Source organism: Vipera berus, assembly GCF_964194415.1.
Source record: "Vipera berus genome assembly, chromosome: 10".
NCBI lineage: Eukaryota > Metazoa > Chordata > Lepidosauria > Squamata > Viperidae > Vipera > Vipera berus.
The window spans coordinates 9523761-9541833 of record NC_138213.1 but is presented as its reverse complement, the minus strand read 5'-3'; the positions used below and the strand labels follow the sequence as shown (position 1 = coordinate 9541833).

General features: G+C 41.0%; 1 protein-coding gene across 3 annotated transcripts; it reads right to left on the bottom strand.

The window, feature by feature from the left end:
* Positions 1-546: 546 nt before the first annotated feature.
* Positions 547-16066, bottom strand: WDR88 (WD repeat domain 88). 3 transcript variants are annotated; one of them, XM_081336268.1, is made up of 11 exons: positions 15865-16066; positions 14475-14585; positions 13989-14077; positions 13397-13460; positions 11147-11285; positions 9768-9897; positions 9271-9455; positions 7627-7709; positions 4509-4577; positions 3015-3107; positions 547-1015 (listed from the first exon to the last, which is right to left on the bottom strand). In XM_081336268.1, the coding sequence occupies exons 1-11, from the start codon at positions 15952-15954 to the stop codon at positions 878-880; spliced, it is 1191 nt and encodes a 396-aa protein (XP_081192394.1). In that variant the 5' UTR covers positions 15955-16066; the 3' UTR covers positions 547-877. The 3 variants fall into 3 exon arrangements, 2 of the variants coding, with proteins under 2 accessions (XP_081192394.1, XP_081192395.1); XM_081336269.1 differs by lacking the exon at positions 547-1015 and adding an exon at positions 1665-1816; XR_014027544.1 differs by lacking the exon at positions 3015-3107 and having other exon boundaries at positions 922-1015; positions 4003-4577.
* Positions 16067-18073: the final 2007 nt, after the last annotated feature.

Here is an 18073-nt window from a genome sequence, read left to right as displayed (position 1 = left end):
AAATAAGAGATGATAAGAATTAGCAGCTGGAGAATTGGAGGGGAAGCCTGCATTTCAAACTAATTGGAGAATGTGATTTATGACTGTTAGTTGGAGGAGGGAATTATGCTTTGATACTATGTGCTCAGGGGAGGAGAATCTAGTTTTTGGCTTCGATTATGTTAGTGCCGATGCCATGCTTCTCTTAATAAAGATACTTTAAGGTAAACAATGCCTGGAAGTTCTTTGAAGAGTTTCATCTGTCGGAACCATGGCAGCCAGCACATTTGGGAATACAAATAGTCCTTGGTTTATAATCATTCACTTAATGACCCTTTGAAGTTACAACGGCTCTGAAAAAAGTGACTTATGACCGTTTCCCACACCTACGACTGTTGCAGCATCTCCATGATCACATGATCAAAATCCAGAGGCTTGGCAACTGGCATGCATCTATGACAGTTGCAGTGTTCCAGGGTCATGTGATCACCTTTTGCAAACTTCTGCAAAGTTAATGGGGAAGCCACATGCCAATCGTGTTACTAACTTAACAGTTGTGGCAAGAAAGGTCGCTAAAATGAGACAAAACTCACTTAACCACTGTCTCACTTAACAACAGAAATTTTGGGCTCAACTGTGGCCGTACGTCAAGGACTAACCTTATCAGCATATTAGCAGGATGAAATGAATCCTTTCAACGATTCTGTTTATGCCATTTATTTCATCTCGCCACAGAAATTAGGCAGAAGGTAAATTCGGGGGTGGAGATTTTTATTTTATTTTATTTTATTCGTTTAAGGTTACATAGTTAGTTTACATAGCCACACAACGTTACGGGGGCCGGGGGGAAGATTGCAATGTTCACAAATGTTTTAAAATCAGCTTGCCGCTGAACCCGTTAGAGATCTGGAGGCAAAGCGGGTGGCAGCGGTAAAACCACTTGGCTGGGAGATGCTAGTCGGCAGAATACGCACCGGGTTTCTATGGTGTCTTCTTGGCTCCGGAAGATCAGAAAAGATTTCTGACATGCTTCACACTGGATGTTGGTGTTAAAAGAGGATATATCAGAAATTCAACTGTCATAGGCATTTGATACTGAGTCTATTTCTGGAACTGACCACTCTTCCATGCCAAAAATTGGCCAACATCTGGCCATCTTCTACATGCAGTTAGTTAAAAGCCAACACTAACTATTTCTCAGTGCTCTTTCTAGACTAGAGATGATGAAATGAAGACTCTAATAATATTGGAAAGGCTGCCTGTAGCTCGTTTTTGCTCTCTATAAGGGGCTCACTATGTCACTCAGATGACATCAATTCATGTCAGCTTGAAATGGGTGACATGACTTCAACACCTGTTAGAGGAACTTAGGTCACCACCTCTGTCTAGTTCTTTCTGCTCTTCCCACTAGATCAGGGGTGTCAAACTCGCAACGTCACATGTTGTGTCACGACGTACCGTGACTTTTTCCCCATTGCCGGCAATGGGGTGGGCGCGGTTTCGCCAGGACGCATCCGGCGGCCGGCAGTTCGACACCCCTGCACTAGATCAAACACAAGGTGCATTTTGTTGGCCTCCTCTATTAAAAAGGACCACATGGCAGGACCCAGGAGGTGTGTTTTTTCTGTCCATCACCTGCCCTCTGGAGCACCAGACCCTTATCTGTGCTAGCGGTTTGTAAGGTTCTTCAAGTTCTGGATGTTCTTTGGGGCAGGAGAGTCTAGTGGTTAGGTGAGGCCATTGTTGTAAGGTGGGTTTGTCCCCATGTTGTTTGGCTCTAATTCTGTATGTACTGCCAAGAGTCAGCATGATGAGACGAATAACTAGATAGAACGAGCTAATAAATAATTAGAAAATCAAATTAGTAACTTATTTATGTATATATTCAATTTATGCAGGCACCCATCTCAAACAAACGGACCACTAGGGAGTTAACAACAAATAAAAACAAGGTTAAAAAAAACCCATAACAAAAACAATAAATAACAAATATAACAACTGACCTCAAACCAACCAACACAAATAGAGCATTGTGAAAATCTCAATAATGACAGTGGGAGCTAATTTTGAAATTAATATTCATGCAGATTGCACTCTATATTCAGAATAAATCACACTAGGGCAATCTGGCTAATTCCTAAATAAGTGGGCTCAGGAGTGCGGCCGCACAACCCACTGCATTTATTTATAATATGTGTATCTCCTGCATTTCGACTGAGTAATCTTGAAGGAAGAATGCATTAAATTTTAATAAAAACACATGTTTGCCTATTTGTATGCTTCACGATACCCAGCATTCAGAATGATCCTTTCTGAACTCAAAAGGGTCCTGAAATCGAGGCTGGCCAATTCAGATAAACTGGAAATCACATTTTTCAGGGCAGTGTTGTTGTTGTTTAGTACAGGTTCAGACTTAAAAGGATAGTTAGGACTGCAGAAATAAAACAGTTGTAACCAGCCTACCTTCCACTGAGGGCTGAGAAAATATCTACAGACTGCTCACATCCTGGACATAAACTGTTTCAACTCCCCGCCTCCACGATGCCACTATAGGGCACTGCATGCCAAAACAACTACACAAAGACAGTTTTTTTCCCTTGTGCCATGACTTTGTTGAACACCTAATTCCCACAGCACTGTCTTATGTCTAAGGATATTTACCCATTGTAGTAGGGCTGTATTATTATTATCCTTCTCATCTTTCTACTGCCTTCTCTTGTTCTCTTATGATTACAAATTTCTTGACTGTTGGAACAATTAATTAGTGGAACAATCTGCCTCTAGAAGTTGTGAATGCTCCAAAACTGGAAGTTTTTAAGAAGAAACTGGACAACCATTTGTCTGAAATACTATAGGTTCTCCTGCTTTAGCAGGGGGCTGGACTAGAAGACCTCCAAGGTCCCTTCCAGTTCTATTCTATTCTATTCTATTCTATTCTATTCTATTCTATTCTATTCTATTCTATTCTATTCTATTCTATTCTATTCTATTCTATTCTATTCTGAAAATCTGCCACTTCTATTAAATATGCTGACCTTGGAAATCTTGGAACCTCTCGTTTTCACAGCTTGAATCACCATGGGGATTTCATTGGCATTTTTAATATCCCATAATCTCACAGTCTGGTCCTATAATATGAGGAGAATTTTGTATCAATGAACAGAATTGCAGTTCTTCCAGACAAGGCTTGGTCTTTGAGTTGACTACAATACTCCATGTTTTTCTGCAGTTTCCTTGGTTGCAAGGATTTTTTAGTAACCTAATAAATTAACTGACTAAGAAGCCCTGCCAATCTGTTTTGAGTTATCTCAACATACAGTTGTCCTTCCAATGAATAGACAATAAAGTAGTCCTTGAGTTACGATGATAGTTGGGACCAGAATTTCCGTGGCTAAGCAAGGTGGTTGTTAAATGAGTTGCACAACCTTTTGTCCATGGTTGTTAAGCGAAACACTGCAGTTAACCGTAAGTGAATTCAGCTGGTGGTTAAGTAAATTTGGCTTCCCCCATTGACTTTGCTTGTCGGAATCCAGCTGGGAAGGTTGCAAATAGCAATCACATGATCCTGGGACCCTGCAACCTTTGTAAATGCATGCTGGTTGCCCAGCACCCAAATTTTGATCATGTCATCATGGGGATGCTGCAGTGGTCATAAGTGCAGGGACTTGTCGTAAATCTCCTTTTTCAGTGCCGCTGTAAGTTCAAACGGTCCCTAAACAAATTTCAGGGGTAGGCAACCTTGGCTCTTTTACGACTCGTGGACTTCTGGGTTTCAGTCAAGCACTACTTGTATCTAATTTGGTTTTAATTGATATGTATTTTATCCCCTTTGCTTTCTAAAATTATGCTGAGTTTTGTTAACGTAAAAAAACTGGCTAGCTTTTCTATGCTTCCGCATTTTCAGCCACCTTGGGAGTTTGCTTCCGAATGGCACTGTATCTGAGTTGACAGGTTTGCTTTTACAGAAATGGCTAGCATCTATTACTATATACAAGTAAAAAAGATGAGGCTGCATGTTATTACCTTAATCTACTGCACTAAAAAGAGTTGGACGTTGATGCTTTCCTTCCCCCCCACCTTTTCCTTTACACTTTTTCCTCTTCTCATTTTCCTTCCCCATTGTTTTCATTTTTCTTTATACTTTATAAAAGTAAACATTGAAAAAGTATCGTCGGTTTGCTGATTCCTCCATCCCTGCAGCTTTTGAGGCAGCCCTGGAGGTCACCAGAAACAATCTGAAAACCCGAAAAAGCAAAAAAAAAAAAATTAAAAAAAATTGAAGAATTAATCTCCTGCTTTCTCAATCTATCTGTAGCTGCTTCTACAGGCTGGTGTGAATTATTTTTACTTCCTCCGTTTTTTGTTTTTTTGTTTTTGTGGATTTGTTTATTTGGTCTGGTAAAGAGTTTTGAGAATTTTCTGGTTAGAAGATCATTTTGCAACGCTGATTCATCATCGCAGAGATAATGTCCTAAGGTGAATGTTGAAACATTTCAGGGCATTCATTCTCTGACACCTTTGGATAATACCTTTGAAGAAGAAACAACAAGCCTCTTGTCTTTGCTAATGGCCACATCTGTCACCCAATCAGCATGACCCTGCAGAAACACAATTTATCAGCGGTAAGACATAAAGCACATCCTTAGCTAGATTTTTAGCTATGCTCCTAAGGCTACCTAGAAGAAAAAAAAGTAACATCCAAGGTAATTTGGAGAAGCAGGCTGAAGATTTACCCTGGTGGGTTCCATTTCTGTTTCATTCCAATACTCTGAAGAGCCTTTTCCATTGTGAAAGCATATGCAATTCGTTGACAACTACTTCTGGCACTGATATAATTTAGATTAAAAAGAAACCTTAGATTGGTGGGATAGATGGAAAGAGGAAGCGTTGCCCAGAAGAAAATTATCACTGATGGTTCAAATGATTTCCCTGATCACTGAAGAAGATTGGGCTAGATCACTGTTTCTCAACTTTGGCAGCCTGAAGATGTGCGGACTTCAAGTCCCAGAATTCCCCAGCCAGCTGTGGGGAATGCTGGCTGGGGAATTCTGGGAGTTGAAGTCCGCACATCTTCAGGCTGCCAGTTTTGAGAAATGCTGGACGAGATGGTGGTGGTAGTTGTTTTATACCTCCAAGTGAGTCTTGATTCCTGGCGACTGCTTGCAATTTTCTTGGCAACATTTTCAGAAGATGTTTGCCATTGCCTCCTTCCCTAGGGCTGAGAGAGAGTGATTGGCCCAAGGTCACCCAGCTGGCTTTGTGCCTAAAGCAGCACTAAAACACACTCTCCCAGTTTCTAGCATGGTGCTCTTAACTAGTATCTCAAACTGTCCCTTGACGATGCTTCTTGCTTACTTCCTGTTCCAAAATCCTTACAATGTGCCGTAAAAGTTTCTGCTTTATTAAAAGTAAATATATTGTCTCCCTTTCCAAGCATTCATTTTGATTTTGTTATTATTATTTTTATTTATTTGTACATTTAGAGCTTCACATATGACTTTAACAGCCAAATAAATGGATAGATACGAAATCTTATCGTCTTTCATAGTTTACACTCTTATAGACATTACGTATATTATTCTATCATCTATTATACCTTTCTAATGTATAGCAGCAATGCACAAAGAAGGCAGTGCCTCCTTTTATTAAGTTCTCATCTACCGTAGTACCAGTAAAATGAATATAATCATTTGAGAATTTCAGTTGTTCCACTCTGGTTTATACAAACATTCTGGCTTCTTTGAGTTTAACAGATTCCAATCTCAAGAGTGTCACGGGCTATGGCTGAAATAATTACAACGGTTGATCATGAATCACCCAAATAATGTTTCAGTTGCTTAGCAACCACAATTCAATTGCTATTTTGCTTTCACAAATGACTGAGCAGGGGCTGGTGCTAAGAACATGGCAAAGGTGGGACGCTTCTGAAGCATGCTGAGCAACTATGAATGCTGAGCAAAAAGGTGATGGAAAAAGTAACGCATAGAATAGAATAGAATAGAATAGAATAGAATAGAATAGAATAGAATAGAATAGAATAGAATAGAATAGAATAGAATAGAATAGAATATGGGGACAGGTTAGAATAGAATAGAATAGAATAGAATAGAATAGAATAGAATAGAATAGAATAGAATAGAATAGAATAGAATAGAATATGGGGACAGGTTAGAATAGAATAGAATAGAATAGAATAGAATAGAATAGAATAGAATAGAATAGAATAGAATAGAATAGAATAGAATAGAATAGAATAGAATAGAATAGAATAGAATATGGGGACAGGTTAGAAACGAATAGAATAGAATAGAATAGAATAGAATAGAATAGAATAGAATAGAATAGAATAGAATAGAATAGAATAGAATAGAATAGAATAGAATAGAATAGAATAGAATAGAATATGGGGACAGGTTAGAAACGAATAGAATAGAATAGAATAGAATAGAATAGAATAGAATAGAATAGAATAGAATAGAATAGAATAGAATAGAATAATGGAAATTAGAATAGAATAGAATAGAATAGAATAGAATAGAATAGAATAGAATAGAATAGAATAGAATAGAATAGAATAGAATAGAATATGAAAATGGGGACAGGTTAGAAACAAATAGAATAGAATAGAATAGAATAGAATAGAATAGAATAGAATAGAATAGAATAGAATAGAATAGAATAGAATAGAATAGAATAGAATAATGGAAATTAGAATAGAATAGAATAGAATAGAATAGAATAGAATAGAATAGAATAAAATAGAATAGAATAGAATAGAATAGAATAGAATAGAATAGAATAATGGAAATTAGAATAGAATAGAATAGAATAGAATAGAATAGAATAGAATAGAATAGAATAGAATACTTTATTGTCATTTTAAATGTACACTAATCAGCATACACTAAAATGAGATTTCATTGCATATAGCTCTCAGTGTAACCACCTCCAATGTACACTGCATAAACATGACAAAAATTTGCATATAGCCACACATATGATATATATTTCAACTTATATTGTCATTGGGACATTCAAATAACCTCTGTCAAGGAGGCATCCAACGTATATTTTACCATATAAAAACTGAAGAACAGAGCTGGAAGGGGCCTTGGAGTTCCTCTAGTTCAACCCCTTGCACAAGCAAGTGACCCTTTATCATTCTGGACAAACGGATGTCCAATCTCTTCTTAAAAATGTGAGTGCAGGCAGTCCTTGACTTACAACCCTTCGTTTAGTGACGGTGCAAAGTTACACTTTAAAAAGGGACTTAGGACCAGTTTTCTCGCTGACAAGCATTGGAGCGTCCCTGTGGTCACATGATCAAAATTCGGGCGCTTGGCAACCGGCAGGCATTTAGGACAGTTGTACTCTGATCACCGTTGGTAACCGTCCCAGCCAGCTTCTGACAACCAAAATCAATGGGGCATGCCAGATTTGTTTAACAACCGCACAATTCTCTTAGTAACTGGAGTGATTCGTTGAACAACTGGGGCGAGATGGGTCGTAAAATGGAGCAAGGCTTGCTTAACAACAGTCTTGCTTAGCAATGGACATTTTGGGGTTGATTGTGGTCGTATGTTGGGGTGCTACCTGTACTGAAGCCATTTGAATCCCCATTTGATAAAATGAAAGCTGTTTCAGTACCTTCAAGGATATCTTTTTGTATGCTTCTTCTATGTCCCACACACTGATGGTTTTGTCATAACCTCCGGATACCACACACGAGGCTGAAGCAGAATACAATAATGCTACATGTGACGGCCTTCTATGGTTATTGTTAAAGAGCCAAAGGTGTCCTGCAAAAACTCTGAAATCAAATTCGGATGATGCACTAAGGATATGTAGTCACCTTTCAACATATTTTCTGAGTCCCCCCCCAAAAGGACAATGAATGCTTTTAAAGCAAGCAGAAATTCTGAGTTTGTCTAAATATTTTTGGGAGGAAAAACAAGACGAAACCCAGCTCTGTTGATCCTGAACATTATAAACATGAAATATTATGGGACTGGCACGTGAATAAACTTTCATATGATAAACTGTAGTAGTAGTAATAATAATAACTTAGCAGGCAATAGAAATAAAGGAATAGGGACTGAGTTGGAATATATAAGAAATACAAAGTAGACACAAATGTCTAACTTAAATAGGAAAACGAATTCAGATTTTGGTGGAACAATACTTCATCCACTACCAGCTAGTGATATAAATGAATATCTTTAGGTCACAAGAAGTCTGATTGATTGATTGATTGATTGATTGATTGACTGACTGACTGATTTCTGTGCCATTGAATCAGTGTCGACTCCTAGTAACCACATAAAATACATTTACTCCAGAATTATCTATCCCCAACCTGCTCCCTCAGGTTTTTCAACCTATCTCCATTGTAATCAATCAATCCACTTAGTTTCTGGTTTTCCTCTTTCTTTCCATCTTTCTCAGAGAACTTAATGTCTTTACATAATGTGTGCAAAGTATGATAATTTAGTCTGGTCATTTGTGTGAGAACTCTGGATATATTTGTTAGATGATTCATTGGTTTATTTTCTTGGCTATCTGTGGTCACTTCATGAGTCTTCTCTAAAGAAGACTCAATATGATTTTAGATTAATCCTGGAAATTATTTATGCCCATGTAAAAATTCAGATAGATAGATGGGGATGAGGAGGGGTGGGCGGGGGGGGGAGAGAGAGAGAAATGTTGATAGATGGATAAAAGAAAGAAAAGAGATTGATGATAGGAGAGAGAGAGAGAGAGAGAATCATAATAGCTTTTTTCAGATTATTATATGGCTTGGTCAGTTAGGTAACGCTGCTAAGAAATATTGCCTGGAGATAATCACTGGAAACGGAGGTCGCTTCAAAGATATTTTTATAAGCCAGAAGATGGAGAAACTATTGACCTAAATGGGGGGGGGGAAACAGATGTTCTTAATAAAAATCCTTCTGTGAAGGTACTTTATTCCACTTTATTTCCACAAGAGACTTGAGAGGTAGACCGAATGACTAAATCGTGATTTGAGCACAGTTTTTCCCATTCTATACTTTTTGGATGGACAATATTTTATTCCCAGGACCAGAAGGAAACAGTACATCATAATAACTGTATCAATTATAGAGTGTTTTATAAGGCTAATTAAAGGGCAATGCAAATTCAATTTAGTTCAAATTATAGGAGCAGTAATTTAATCGCTCTGAGAAAGCTGTTTAAACGTGAATCGGGGAGAACACATGAAATAAGCTTTTCTCTCTCTGTGGATGCTAAGAACATTCATCCTGCATAACTCACCATCTTTGCTAACATCACAGCAGCCAACAATGCCGATATGACCTTGTTCCAAAGTAATAGGCCCATGAGAACGGAATTCTCCCGTACGGACATCCCATAACTTGATATTTTCGTCCCACCCTGCTGTGCACAGATAATGACCGTCCAAGGAGAAGCAGCAATCCGCAATGGCGTTGTTGTGTGCCCTAAAAGAAACGTGACATTTCACATTAACAGGCTGAGATGTGGTTATCTAAAGGACAAGAGGGCTATCGGTGTGTAATTGCAGGGAAGATTAATGAACCAATTAATGATCTTCTGAGTTCTTCTCTTTTGTGCAACAGCCACGTTTAGAATAAAGTGGGCAACAGGCCAATCTTGCATTATCCAGGGCCCGTTTCGAATTTTATGGAAGCCGGTCAACTGGCAAGCAGATAATCGTTGCCAATATATGATACGCTATATATTAGCTAAATCCAACAAATTCATAATAAAATCATACTAGGATGGTTTCTTACCGTTCAATGGTGACTGTGGTAGCCCTTGCAATGATATCCCAGAATTTGATAGACATGTCAGATGACACCGTAGCTATTCTCTGGTTGACAGGATCAAACCGGCAGCTTTGAATTGTACTTCTGTGATAATCTGAAAGGAAGAATCTGCAAGTATCAAATGGCACTTGCTTTGGCTTCTAAGCCCCCAAAGGTTGCCCCTCCCATCCTACAGATACTGCAGTGATCAAAGTCTGGGCCATTATAACAGAATAACAGAGCTGGAAGGGACCTTGGAAGTCTTCTAGTCCAACCCCCTGCTCCATCAGGAGACCCTATACCATTTCAGAAATGAACATCAGAGCACTATACAAAAGCATTGACTTGTGCTTACATTGTAAGCCGCCCTGAGTCTTCGGAGAAGGGCGGGATATAAATGGGATTAAAAAAAAAGTGGATGGAAGCATGGAGTAGCTATACCTCCCAAGATATTTCTGAGCATATTAATGCTAATAGTATACCTCCAGGATTTAATCTACCCCGACACATATGGGTGACATACAATAGAATTAGAACGACTCATGGGGTGTGTGCCGATTCTCTGTATAAATGGGGAAAGACACCTTCAGCACAATGTGATTGCGGGGCTCCCCGACAGACTATCCAACATATAGTGAGGGAATGCACTAATAGAAGATACCCAGGAGATTTTAAGGACTTCCTCTGCGTAACAACGGCAGCTACTGACTGGATCTCCAAACTCGACATTAAACTCTGAAATGTTATTTCTGTTTTCCTCTTAGGTTTTATAATTGCTTCTTTTTTAAAAAAAAATTGTTTTAACTGTTCTAACTTGTAAATATGAAGTGCTTTTAATTCTGTGTGTGACCAGCCATACGCTAAATAAATAAATAAATTTCAGAAAAGTGGTTTGTCCAATCTCATCTTAAAAACTTCCAGTGTTGGAGCTTCCACAGCTTCTGGAGGCAAATTGTTTCACTGATTAATTATTCCTTAGTTCTAGGTTCTTTCCTTGATTGGTTTCCATCCGTTGCTTCTTGTCCTGCCCTCTTGACACCCCCCCTTTCTATGTAGCAACCCCTCAAATATTGGAACACTGCTATCATGTCAGCTCTAGTGCTTCTTTTCACTAGACTAGACATACCCAATTCACACAACCATTCTACCACAACCTCAGGTATACTTCCTCTAGTGGGGTTTATGGGATTGAAGGCCAACGTCTTCAAGACGATGGACCGAAAGTTGAATGTAAGCAAACCCCTGCTTCTTCTGAACATGTCATCTTGCCAATTAAGACCTCACTCCACCCGAATGTGGGGTGCTACTGACTTCACCTTTTACCAGAAGAAAAGGGACCTCAACCAAAAATTCAGAAACTCTACCTCTGATGAAGGCCACCTGTTCACCATCTTCAACATTGCAGACAAATAACGCATTCTCCAAATCGGAGCCGGAGACGACGTATTTGCCATCGTGAGAAAGATGGCATGTAGTTATCAAGCCATCCTGCCCCAGAGACCACTACAGAAAGGAGAAAAAAAGCCACCAAATATCTTTTATAATGAAGGATATCCAGGACTCGTTGTTTTAAAATATTGATCCAGCTGCAACTATTTTCCTTAATTAGTAGATAATAAGCATCTTCCCAGGAGGGTTTAACTAACGATATGAATAGCAAGTAATCTGTCTTGCTGGTTTCACTGCAATTAACCTCATTAGCTTTAGCAGCGTGAGCCATATGATGTTCAAGAAAATTAATTAATTATCATCAGATTATTATGAATTCCACTTAGGGTCAAAGTAAGACATTGGAGGAAAAAATAAGGAGCCTCCCTTTTTTTTTTTACTACTCCCTTGTGTTGCAGTAAAAGCAGACTTGCAGAGCCGATTAATTCGCTGGCAGTACATGTAGTCCTCGACTTACGATCACAACTGAGCCCCAAATTTCTGTTGTCAAGTGAGATATTTGCCCCCTTTACGACCTTTCTTGCCACCATTGTTAAGCGAATCACCGCAGGTGATAGGTTAGTAACTTGGTTGTTACGCGAACCTGGCTTCCTCATTGACTTGGCTTGTCAGAAGGTTGCAAAAGGGGATCCCGTGACCTTGGGACACAGCAACGGTCATAAGTATGAACCAGTTGCCAAGCATCTGAATTTCGGTTCCACGATGATGGGGATGCTGCCAAGGTCATAACTGTCACTTTTTTCAGTGCCGTTGTAAGTCCATCTCTATTTAGGTTTTCTCCTTGGTGGACTTTGCAGGATACCCCATCTCTCCTGTTTTTTGCTCCTCAAGAGCGTCTGCAAGGGCAAAGGGATCAAAAAATTAAGGGGGTGGCCAATATTGCGTTTCAATCGTGCGATATTGGCTGCCATCTTGGGGTTTTTTTAAAAAAAACCAGGGGGACATCCCTGTGCTTGTAATTTTGATACAAATATCCCCCCCCAAAATATCACCTGCTATCTTTTATTGCTTCCCCCCCCCCGCTTTAATTGCTTAAATCTGACTGAAGATTTTTTTTCATGGTGGAGGGTCTCTATGTAGCTTTTGGGGACTGTTTCTGACCTCAAGTGAAGACTTGGATCCATTTAACAGATCTTCTGATGCTCTCAGCTATTTATTCCTGCCCTCCTTCTCTTTTGGCCTCTCCGTGACGGCGTTTTCGTAAGCGATATGGCTTAAATTGATTCAAATTATGAATTTATTTTCAGTATGGTAAGTCACCCTGGGCATTGGTTTGAAGGGCGGACTGGAAAAGCACAATGAAAACTGCCTCACAAAGTCTTTAAAGAAAAAGTCAGTCGGTGAAAAATGGATTTGGAAAATGTGCTGAGTGGGAAAGGTTTTTTCCACCAATTCTTTTTTCCTGCAAAGCTCCTTAGACTGACCGAGATGTGAGCTCAGATAAGCTAAAAAAACAAAACAGTTGCAATATTATATACAGGGAGCCTTTGACGTACAATCACAACCGATCTCAAGATTTCTGTTGCTAAGCGAAACATTTGCTAAGTGAGTTTTGCCCCATTTTGCGAACTTTCTTGCCACCGTTGTTAAGTGAATCACTGCATTCGTTAAATTAATAACACGGTTGTTAAGCGAATCTGGCTTCTCTGTTGACTTTGCTTGTCAGAAGGTCGCAAAAGGGCATCGCGTGACCCTGGGGACACTGCGACGGTCATAAATACGAGTCAGTTACTAAGCATCTGAATTTTGATCATGTGATCATGGGGATGCAACAATCATCGTAAGTGTGAAAAACGGTCATAAGTCACTTTTTGCAGTGCCATTTTAACTTTGAACGGTCATTAAACAAGCTGTCGAAAGTCTAGGACTGCCTGTATACATACAGTATATCTTGCCATTCAGATACGAAACTGCTCACTGCTGATGTAACCATGTAGACTGTTAAAAGCTAATTTCATTCAATTTAAGAATGATATTCCAGCTTTGCTGTATTTGCTGATTGGCCAATGGGCAAGATAAATTATTCTCATCCGTCACTTTCTCCATCTACCAGGAATTCAGGTACAGCATATGCTGGTATGGATAAACATTTCGTTAAACAGAAATCTAGTTTTAAGTTCTTCAGTTGGCTTTTGAAAACAGCAGAGAATAAAATCAATACATACAAGCATTTTTCCTGTTTCCGTATCCCAGGCCTTTAGGGTTTTATCATACGATGCTGTTATTAACCTAAAAATTAAACAGATTGACAGGCTGGAATTGAACCGGAGCTCTCTTTTGAAGAAATTAAATATAAAAGGAAGGAAGGAAGGAAGGAAGGAAGGAAGGAAGGAAGGAAGGAAGGAAGGAAGGAAGGAAGGAAGGAAGGAAGGAAGGAAGGAAGATCACATGGCTTTTGAGCATTTTACTAAAATCGTACAACACCTCCAACTGGCACTTGGCACAAGCACTGGCAAATAAATGCAGCACAAAACAAGTGGTGATTAAGCTCTCCGAGGGTCATGATCCAGATAATTCCTTTACTGTCTTTTCTGAGCCAGACTGAGAAACTTTAGCATCCTGGCAATATTTCCCTTTAAGGGAAGGTACTATAAGCTGTGCAAAAACTGTCTATTAAAATTAAATTTTCCTGCTTGGAAACTTCCTGGTCTTTTCCCATTGTCCTAACCAAGACACTATCACAAGGTTCCATTCAGGTGACTATCTAATAATAATATACATTTAAAGCTCATGCATAAGTTACAATACAATAATTACCTTCGGTTGTCAGGAGTCAGGCAACATTCTGAAACTGGTCCAGTGTGTTGATCCTTAAAGGTGTGGACGCAAATAGAACAGGCAATATCCTTCAATAAAGACAAGGTTGATTACCAAATTGCACACTGAGAGTGAACAAAGACTACCAATTTAATTCTAATTAATAGCACATCCAGTATATCAAAATGGGGGTTCTTAAAATTTCCAGCTGATCACCAACCCAAAGAATTGGACTAGCCCAACAGAAGAGGGAGAAGGCAGGTATAAAGCTATAACAATACCTGGTTTAGGTTTGTCTACTGTAATTAAGTTCTTCCATTATAGATTCACAGTTTTTTCTTTACGATTTAGAGACATTATAAAACTCTGGCAAGGATTTTCAGTCATGAAAAATGTAGCCTTTGTTTTCCTGTATTAAATTATGTTTTAGACTTGAGAGCCGTGGGATCATGCAGTTGTGTTTGTATGCACTTCAAATAAACTTACCCAAAGTTTCACTGTGGTATCGAAAGAGCCTGAAATAATTTTGGTATCGTCAAAACAAAAATGACAGGAAGTCACAGCATCGGTATGGCCTTTTAAAATTTTGAAATGAATCTGTGAATAAACCAAGATAACTCACTTTTATCTTGTAATTTTTTTTCTGGAGGAAGCACTAGCCACAAAAGGATAACAAAGACCAAAATGAACTAGTAAGATGTACTTTCTCTTCTGAAAACTCCTATCCCATACACGGGTCAAAGCAGCTCGGATGAGTGCTAAACACGTATTAGATTGCAATTACATTTTAAAGCTGGGGTTATATTTGAGCTTAAGCCACGATACATGTTTGTTCTCTTTTGGCTTACTACAACCCAGCCTAAATCTCTATATTAGCCCATTCTGCCTTGTAGCAAAGTCGCTGGCTGGAGACTATATATATATATATATGAGTTGGGTGGCTCTCTCTCTTTGTTTGCTAAATAATAAATAAATTTTGATCTAGCATTGGAACCATTAAGCCTTTTACCCAACATTTATGATTAAAAAAAGAGTTCTGACGATGAAAACATCCATTAAGGAGAATGCTGATGTTATTATTACCCACACTGACTTTTCACCAAATTGGAATTAGTATGCCAGCCATCTTGGAACAATCCTGGTGCTTCCTTAAGGGGGCATGGCGATTCTCCTGGCCTGTGTCCCACCCCTTTCAATTTGGCTGTCTCTGCAGGATTGTGGTTGGAGAAAGGAAACGATTAGGTCAGGAGGACCATAGTTAAGACCAGAGCTCTTCTCCAAGAGGGCCACCACAAGGAGGGACCTTAATATGAAAACTAAGACTCCACTTCCTTGCAGCTCACCCAGCCAGCTCAAACCCGGGGGGGGGGGGGAGAGAGAATAGGGAGCAAAATGATCCATAAAATTAGTGCCCCATAACTCACTCCAAATATAATTAAGCCGGTTACGTTTTATGGTTTTCGTGATTTTCTTGCTTTTATTGTTTTGAATTCTTTAATAGCAGTAGTATTTGTTCTATGGCTCTTTTTTTAAAACTTGGCTTGCCACACAGAGTCAGGTATAAAGAACCCCCATCCAAAGAAATACAGAAATAAACCCTACTTTGACCGAGATCTCTAATCTCCTGGCCTTCTCCAACCTACGGCCCTCCAGATGCAGGGCGTTACAGCCACTCTCTCCAGTCAGGAGGAAGCATTGAGGTTGGGGCATATGGGGGCTGTAGTCCCAACTTCCACCACAGCTGCAGGGCTCCAGATTGGAGAAGGAGGTTTTCCTCGGAGCCCTACTTGCAGATATTGCCCACCCCGGAGGAAAGAAAGACCCCCCCCCACCTCCCCATCTCCCCTCTCCTTTCCTGCTTGTGGCGATTCCCCACCTTGGCCAGTTTCTCCTGGTCCCCTTCCCAGGCCTTCTCCTCCGGGCCCCTGGTGTCCAGGGGGTCCTCCCTGGGTGGCTGCAGGGGCATCTCCGAGCAGAGAGGAGAGACTTCCTTCCCTTCCCTTTCCTTTCCTTTCCTTTCCTTCTTTCCTTTCCTTTCTTTCCCTTTCCCCTTTCCTTTCCCCTTCCCTTCTTTCCTTTCCCCTTCTCTTCCACTTCCCTTCTCTTCCCCTTCCCTTCTCTTCCCCTTCCCTTTCCCTTTCCCTTCCCCCTTCCCTTCCACTTCCCTTCCCTTCCCTTTCTTTCCTCTACTCCTTTCCTTTCCCCTTCTCTTCCCCCTTCACTTCTTTCCTTTCCTTGACTTTCCTTTCCTTTTCCTTCGCCCCCTTCCCTTCCCCTTCCTTTTCCTCTTTCTCTTTCCTTTCCCCTTTCCTTTCCCCTTCCCTTCCCTTTCCCTTTCCTTTCCCCTTTCCTTTCCCCTTCTCTTCCCCCTTTCCTTCTTTCCTTTCCCTTTCCCTTCGCCCCCTTCCCTTCCCTTCCTTTCTTTCCTCTACTCCTTTCCTTTCCCCTTCCCTTCCCTTTCCTTTTCCTCTTTCTCTTTCCTTTCCCCTTTCCTTTCCCCTTCCCTTCCCTTTCCTTTCCCCTTCTCTTCCCCCTTTCCTTCTTTCCTTTCCCTTTCCCTTCGCCCCCTTCCCTTCCTCTTTCCCTTCCCTTTCCTTTCCCCTTCCCTTCCTTTCTTTCCTCTACTCCTTTCCTTTCCCCTTCTCTTCTCTTCTCTTTCCTTTCCCTTTCCTTTCCCCCTCTTGCTCTTTCCTTTTCCTTCTCCCTTCTTCCCTTCCCTTCCCTTCCTCTCTTTCCTCCTTTCTCCTCTCCTGCCTTCGGAAGTCGCTGCCCGCTCGCTGTCTCGCTCGCTCTCCGGTCGGGCGGATCTCAGCAACCGACCAAGCTCGTCGGACGGGCTCGCGGCGGCGGCGATTTCAGGGCTTCCAGTCACTTTAGGCCAAGTAGTCTCGGGGGGGGGGTGGGGGGGGCTCCAAGTCGGGGACAGCAGGCGAAGGCCCCGCCCGGGCAGTTCCTCGGATCTTCCGAGGCGGAAAGGAACGAAACCAACGTCGCTTTTCAAAGCAAAGTCCAAGCGGAGCCTTCGGGGTGGGGGGTGGGCTGGCCATTGGGGGCGTGGGGGGGGGTTCCCTCCCTCTTTGATGTCTCCTTTTAATCAGCCCGGCTTGGGCTTCTGGCTTCCGGCGGGGTCTCTCTGGAGGCAGGGTCTCCAGCCGTCAAAGCAGGATGGGGGCTAATGGAGCAGTGGGCTGATGCCTCCTTAAGTAACACCAGCTGCCTGCAATTAGTGCAGGTTCGAGTCCCACCAGGCTCAAGGTTGACTCAGCCTTCCATCCTTCCGAGGTAGGTAAAATGAGGACCCAGATTGTTGGGGGCAATTAAGCTGACTTTGTAATAATGCCGCTTGGGGTGTGTGTGAAAGCCCTAATAAGCAGGCATATACATAGAATGAGGGCTACTGCTAAGCTTGTAAGCCGCCCTGAGTCTTCGGAGAAGGGCGGGATATAAATGGAATGAAAATAAATAAATAAAATACAAAAATTAAAAAAGAGCCTTGGTGGAGCAGTGGGCTAATGCCTCCTTAAGTAACACCAGCTGCCTGCAATTAGTGCAGGTTCGAGTCCCACCAGGCTCAAGGTTGACTCAGCCTTCCATCCTTCCCAGGTAGGTAAAATGAGGACCCAGATTGTTGGGGGCAATTAAGCTGACTTTGTAATAATGCTGCTGGGTGTGTGTGTGAAAGCCCTAATAAGCAGGCATATACATAGAATGAAGGCTACTGCTAAGCTTGTAAGCCGCCCTGAGTCTTCGGAGAAGGGCGGGATATAAATGGAATTAAAAAAAAAAAAAAAGGCGACCAGATTCTCGGGCCAGGTAGGGGTGTCAAGGTGCGGATCGCTTTTGATGTGTTATCGGTGGAGTGTGCCATCCACCTTGCCAGCTCTTAGAGAGAGCAAAGGCGGGCAGTCCTTGACTTATGACTACAGTTGGGGGCCAGCATTTCTGTCGCTAAGCTAGGCACTGTTCTCCAAAGCTATTCTCAAGCTCTTCTCCAAAGTGCCTGAAAGCAGGACAAGAAGCAACGGATGGAAACTAGTGAAGGAGAGAAGCAACCTGGAACTAAGGAGAAACTTCCTGACAGTTAG